Here is a 7,105-nt window from a genome sequence, read left to right as displayed (position 1 = left end):
CAAAGACCATGGCTACTAAGTGGTTCATTGCACTGCAATCTGGTGTTCCACTGTATGCCTAGTCCCTAATAATATTATATGATCAGCTCCTATTGCTGGAAATTGATGCTGTTTTCATTCTTGCTGCCTTCCAAAGTTGTTAGTTACCATTGAGTTGGCTCCAACTCATAGCAACCTGTGTACAAGAGAATGAAATACTGCTTCATTCCACACCACCTTCATGATGATCAATTAGTTATTGTAGCTCTTTCCAACCTCGTGGCTCATCTTCTAGTCCCTTATTGGTATAAGGGAGTGTGCATCTCCACATCCTTAGCCATGTGCTGTATTACCACACTGATCATTGTGAAACTACTGGGTGATTTGTATTTTTTAAATGATTGAGATGGAGCTATCTTTTCATATGTTTAAGACTCTTGTAATTTGTTTCTGTGAACTAGTGGTTCATTCCTCTTGTCCATTTTAACACTCCAAATAGAAACGTATGTTTAATATAGAAATGTACAAGAGTTTCTATATAGTAAGCCCTTTGTCGTATGTTGCAAATCTTTAAGTCTGTACCTTGTCATTTGACTTGGGTGTTTTTGCCAGGCATGTATCTATATCTATATATGTATATATAATATATACATACATATGACATACACATATATCATATATGTTGTTGTTGTTGCTATGTGCCGTCGAGTTGGACCCGACTCATGGAGACCCCTCCTTGGGTTTCCCAGGCAGTATCACTACGGAAGCAGATTGCCCCATCTTCCTTCCGAGGAGTGGCTGGTGGGTTTGAACCACCAGCCTCCTGGTTAGCAGTCAAGTGCCTTAGGCACTATGCTACCAGAGCTCCATAAATATATTCCCCTCGCCTTCCCCTCCCCCCCGAACTTCTAATTTCAATTCTTCCACCTTCTAGATGTGTCACTTGGTATCTCTGCGCCTATTTTTTTGACTGTAAAACAGGGTGATGTGTTGCTTAGCATAGGGTTTGGTGTGGGATCGGTGAGCATTTCGGAGCCGGACGCGCACAATACCCGTACCGATCACCCTTCGGGAAAAGGGTGCTCACGGACGTTCCCACTCTAACATAGGGCGGGCCTGAGGCAAGTCGACCCGGCTTTCGCGCTTTCTGTGCCCAGGTGAGTGGCTTCGCCCGGTCTGGCTTTCGACCAATGGACGAGTTTCGTAAAGGCGTAAGGTCCCGCCTCTAAGCCCTCTGACCAAGAAGCGAGCTCTGTCTTGTTCTCAGTCCCGCCCCTTGCGGTTTAGAGCAATGGGTGCCCTCTGTTCAGCGCAGGCTCCACCCCCGCACACACCCGGCTGCGGGCCGCAGGGCTCTTTCGGGGGCGCAGCGGAAACCCTTGTGCAGGCAGCTCCGGCGGAGGCTAGGCCAAAGCCTCAGGAGTTGGGTGGGCGGCGAGTAGACAGCCACAAGGGACGTCCGGGCGTGGGGCCGTAGTCTAGGCAGCAGTTTCAGGGACGGAAGGGGCGGCTGGGCGGGGCCCCTGAGGCGCCTTACTGCGGTGCCGCGGGCTCTTGAAGGCGGCTCGGGCCCCTTCTGCTGGAGGCTTGGCAGGGCCGCGGGAGTGGATCGGGCTGCTGCGCGTTGGGCGGCCTTGCCCTCCGCCCGCCCCCTGCGGCCCGCGCCTCCAGAGAATTGCGGGTGTGGGCGCCACGCGAGCTTCTAGAGCTCCTTGTAGTCTTTAGAAGCGCTCTGACGTCTCTGAAGGGCTTTGTATTCCAAACTAAATCGAGGCGCTCTGTAGTACCGGAAGCCCTTTCACGTCTCTGAAGTGAAGCTGTGCAAACTGAGGCGATTGGTAACCCTGGAAGCACGTTGTGGTCTTGGAAGCCAAACCGAAGCCTTTCGTAAATCTTGGTTCCTTTCGACACCTCCAAAGCGCTTTGGCATCTCTTGAACCCTGATAACTGTGATGGGTGGTGGAAAGAAGGGGGAAAGGTCAGTGAGGCCAGCCCTGGCTCTGGCCTTACGGGTTGCCTTCCTTCGGGGGTGGTAGTCAGAGGTGGGCCAGCTAGGGAGGGTGGTTGTGGAATCCAGGCAATCTCTTTCCCTGGCAGGTTCCCATGGCGTCGGAGCGGCGGAAGGTCAAGTACCACTGGAGCAACACTTCGGAAGGGTGTCCCAGCAAACGCAGCTGCCTCCGGGAGCCCAATGATGTGGCCCCCTCCAGCCAGCCAGCTGTCAGCTCTGCATCGCGTTCAGGAGGGGCTTGCAACCCCAGTCGCCTGAAGGCCAAGAAGGAGGACGATGTGGCCTGTACGCAGAGGTTATCCTGGGGCTCATCCTGCCGCGGAAATTCCTCCTACTCCTCTCGTTCCTCAGCCCCAGTTGTGGGCGGGACCGCCTCCAAAGGCTGCGTGATTCGGGGCACTGAGGGGTTCCTTTCTTCAGTGGGATCGCCTCTGCGCTCTGCCAGCCCCTCTCTAGAAGAAATGGCTTCTCTAAAGGAGGAAGCCTGCAGCCTTAAGGTAGGTGGCTGCCACGCCTTGCAACGGGGAATCTCCTTCCACGTGACTTGGCAGGTTGGGGATGAGAATTTTGGTGGAAAAACACTGTAAAAGATCATGTCTCTGAAGGTTCTTAGGGCCTTTCCAGAGGTCAACTCCCTGCAAATCCAGAATACCAAGCAGTTGCCCAAGGGGTGGCCTGAAGTTCAGTATAGAAGCGGTTTTCAAACATGACAGCACATTGGAACTACCTGTAAAATACTGGTGCCTGCCTCCCACCTGGAGGAACTGATTTAATTGGGCTCAGTTTAATTGGGTTGGAGTGTGGTCTAGGTGTCTCCTTGTCCCCAGAATATTGTAATGTTCAGCTATGTTGGAGAATTACTAAGTGTTCAGGAGACACATGTATTATATTTTAATTGTAAATTTAAGGACCTTGTACTTGGAACCATTCAAAATTGCAGAACAAAAATTAAGAATGTGGTTCCTGGTGTGGGTTTTCACCAAAGCTATGGTTCCTACCACATTGGAGTTTTGCATGGTGGCTGGGAGGAGATTGTTTTGGAGGACAAACATTTAGTTCCTTTATGGGAACTCACTTGAAGATTAGAGGAGTACTTGGGACTGGTGGCATGGTGCCTAAAGCATTTGATTGCTATCCAGAAGGCTGGCAGTTCAAACCTACCAGCCACTCCTCAGGAGGAAGACTGGGCAATCTACTTCTGTAGAGATACCATCTTGGAAACCCAAGATTACTATTAGTTGGAACTGATTCAATGGCAGTGAATTTTTTGTTGTTGGAGCAGGTTGGTGGTGTAGTGGTTAAAGTATTTGGCTGCTAACCACAAGGTTGGTGGTTTGACTCCACCAGCTGCACAGCAGAAGGAAGATGAGGCAGTCTGCTTCTATAAAGATTTACAGCCTGTATCCTACTCTGTTCTATAGGGTCACTATGAGTCAGAATCAACTCAGTGGCAATATGTTGGGGGCAGGCTCCAAAGCAAAACCAAACTCACTGCCATTGAGTGGGACCCGACTCAAAGCGACCCCCTCCTTGAGTTTCCGAGGTGGTATCATGACAGAAGTAGATTACCCAACCTTCCTTCTGAGGAGTGTGGCTGGTGGGCCTGGGGTAGTATATTTATCATCCAGTCATTCTGTCAGGCTTTGAACAAATATTGAGGGCCTAGTTTTTGCCAAGCAGTGTTCTAGGTGTTTGGGATACTCTCAGGAACTCCAGGAACAAAATGGACAAAGATCACTACCCTCTTTGCATTTACATAATAGGTTTTGGAGCTCTGGGCCTTCAAAGGTTGAGAAGGAGTTCTTCTTGTGAAGAAGTGGGGGTGGGGGAAAAACCTGTTGCTTACTCATGGTGACCTCATGGTTTATCAAGTAGAATTAATCTCCATAGGGTTTTCTTGGTTCTGAAACAGACTGCTAGACCTTTTTTCCAAGGCTCCGCTGGAAACTGTCAACCCTTTGGTTACCAGCCTAGCAAACCGTTTGTGCCACTCAGGGACCCTGGAGGAGTGGAGGAAGGGTCTTGTTTAGGGTGGGATGGGCTGCCCCAAGAGGAAGTTGTTTTATAAAAGTAATAAAAATAGGCCCTAAGGAGGGTGGAAGGAGCTCTGGTGGCATAGTAGATGAGGCATTTGGCTGCCAACCAGAAGGTCATCGGTTCAAGCCCACCAGTTGCTCCACAGAAGGAAAATGGGGTGATCTACTTCTGTAAAGATTTATAGCCTCGGAAACCCAGTGGGGATTACTATGAGTCAGAATCAACTCCATGGCAGTGAGTTTGGTTTTTTTGGGTTTAAAGAGGGTGGATTTATTCTTTTAAGCTTTTATTCAGTGACTTTTTAGGTGGAGCTGAGTGGTGATGATGTAGTTGGCTATTTCTTCTGGGGACTCAGGCTAAATATCCAAGTTTTTTCAATATGGACCTCACAGTCAGAGATTGTGTATGGGCACGTGGATTTTTTTTATTGGTCACAATAATAATGAGTTGAAAAACTCTGTCTTTGGCATAAGAAAACTGAGTATGATTTAAATGTAAATTAGGTAAATATGGGGACTTCGATCATACAATTTAATTTTGTCAATAATCCTTGATACAATTTATTTGGACTTGAGGACAATGTAAAATAATGTTAATTAATTAAATTTAGCTTCAGTGATAAATAATTACAGATGGAGTGAAGCCTGGTATCAGGAGGGGCAGGAAATTTATTTTATTTAGTCTTTAAGGTGTGCTACACCCTAGCTCAGTTTGTTCTGCAGGTCAAGATTCAAAATTTCAGGGTATGACCTCTAGTCTGTGTGGGTGTAATTCTAGCATGGGCCCACCTTTATCTCATTAAGGCCTAGAGGGCCTTGTTTGAGAGAACCTAGTTTAATGGAGTGATAGAGGACAGTGGTTGTTCAGTAGTAGGATTCTTGCCTTCCGTGTGGGAGTTCTAGGTTTAATTTCTGGCCATTGTCATTATCAGTCTGTCACTGGAGGCTTGCATGTTGTCATGATGCTGAACAGGTTTGAGCAGACTACACTGAGACAGACTGGGAAGAAAGGTCTGGCAATCTGGCAATTTACTTCCAAAAATCAGCCAGTGAAAACCCTATGGATCACAACAGTCTGATCTTGTTGTGCATGGGGTTGCCATGAGTCAGGGCCAGCAACAACAGTGCAGTGATAAATAGACCAGTTCTGTCTCATGTCTTTGGATTCTACCTGTGCCTTGCTTTCATTCAATAAGTGTGTGAGGGTTTTTGTGTGCCAACCATACTGTTAGAACTAGGAACCATGAGGTGGAAAGACATGGTCCTGCTAGTCTGGTAGGAGTGCTGGAGGAATGAAAAGTCATATGACTGCCCCACAGTGGTATGATAGAGTAAGTTGCTGAGGATGGAGGATGGAGAGCTTGGGGAAGGGGCAGGTTGCAGGAAGGTATTATTAAAGTTAAGGAAATTTGAATTTTATTCTGAGCCTTTGGAGAGTTTATACAGGGTAGAGTGGTTAAATGCTTGGCTGCTAACCAAAAAGTTGAGTTTGATCCCACCATTCATTCCATGGGGAGAAACATGTGGCAGCCTGCTTCCATGAAGATTTACAGCTTTGGAAACCTTATAAAGCAGTTCTACTCTGTCCTGTGGGGTCACCGTGTATTGGAATCAACTCTATAGCAGTGAGATATAGAGAGAAGGCAAATTTGCATTTTATAAAAATCACTGGTGTTGAGTGAGGATAGGATATGTGGATGTTGATATTAGCAATCCTAAGAGAGTCCATGGGTGGTACAAATGGTTAACATATTCAGCTGTTAACTAGAAGGTTGGATATTTGAGCCCACCCAGAGGTGCCTCAGAAGAAAGGCCTGGTGATCTACATCCAAAACATTCAGCCATTGAAAACTCTGTGGAGCATAGTTTTATTCTGAAACACATGGGGTTGCCATTAGTTGGAATCAAGTCACTGGCAGTGGGTTTGGTTTTATTATATTCTGAACTCTCCAGATCTTTCTTTTTTTCTCCCCCAAATACAGCCTTGGTCTTCTTTATCAGGGTTGACAAACTCGTGGTCTGTAGTCTGAAGAGGGTCTGCTAGGTCCTCATAGTATTTACATTTTTAGAAAATAACATTAAACATTTATACTGCAAGCCTTAATGTCTACCTTGAACTCAAGACATGGATGGCCCCCTCTCCTTTTCCTGTTTATTTTTTCTCCCTGGCACTTTTCCTTCTCTTACATACGTATTTCAGTTGTTTGTCTTGGTTAGCCTTTGGTTTTCCTCTCACTCATCAACTAGAATATAAGCCCCAAGAGGCAGGCATTTTGGTATGTTTTTGACTCTGAATCAAAACTGCATAAAAGTACCTTTTGGCACATAGTAAGTGCTCAATAAATACTTGTTGAATGAATGAATATGTGTATGTTCAGGATTCTGGTTTTGCTTGAAAAATCAGACTTTGTAACTCTGGATCTGTATTGAAATAATGTAACAGTTGGCTAGAGGTGAGTAAGGGAGCTCTGGTGGCATAGTGCCTAAGGCACTTGATTGCTAACCAGAAGGCTGGAGGTTCAAACTCACCAGCCACTGCTTGGAAGGAAGGTTGGGCAATCTACTTCCATAGCAATACCGACTCAGAAGCCTAAGGAGGGGTCACTATGAGTCCATTTGACTCCATGGCAGTGAGTTTGGTTTTTCGGTTTTAGAGGTAAGTAGCAAATGTCTGCTTTAGCAGTTTGCTATTAATCTCATCTTTCTATATTGTTTTACATCTGTCCTGGGGTGACAAGGAAAGAGGTAGCTGGTCCCACAGCAGACGGGGAGAAGCAAAGAATGGCTGTTCAGCCTTGAAGGATGAGTGGGAATTTACTGAGCCTAAAATGGGACTGGGGCCAAGGGTATGGCAAGCGGAAGAATAAGATGTGCTGGTGACAGTGTGTAAGGTGTGGCAGCCGGAGATTGCAGGTGTTAGGGTCTCTCTGAGTTGGAGTTGCTTTGATGGCAGTGGGTTTCAGTGGGTAAATGTGTCAGTCAGAAGAGGAACTGAAGAAGTAGGCTGGGCAATTTGGGGCTGTAATCTATAGGACAAACCCAGGGAGCCAGCAAATCAATTTTTTTTTTTTTTTTTTTT

The 7,105-nt window shown here is 46.7% G+C and overlaps 1 protein-coding gene across 1 annotated transcript in view; it reads left to right on the top strand.

Moving 5' to 3' along the window:
- The first annotated feature begins 2,082 nt into the window (after window positions 1-2,082).
- TATDN2 (TatD DNase domain containing 2) overlaps window positions 2,083-7,105 on the top strand; it is a 57,784-nt gene continuing 52,761 nt past the window's right edge. Inside the window, exon 1 of the mRNA XM_007945818.2 lies at window positions 2,083-2,487. Within this exon, the coding sequence (XP_007944009.1) occupies window positions 2,083-2,487 (405 nt within the window). The remainder of the gene's footprint in view (window positions 2,488-7,105) is intronic.

This window comes from Orycteropus afer, unplaced genomic scaffold (assembly GCF_000298275.1).
Source record: "Orycteropus afer afer isolate SDZICR_OR568_19922 unplaced genomic scaffold, OryAfe1.0 scaffold00144, whole genome shotgun sequence".
In the NCBI taxonomy this organism is placed as follows: Eukaryota; Metazoa; Chordata; class Mammalia; order Tubulidentata; family Orycteropodidae; genus Orycteropus; species Orycteropus afer.
This window is presented reverse-complemented; position numbering and strand designations above follow the sequence as displayed.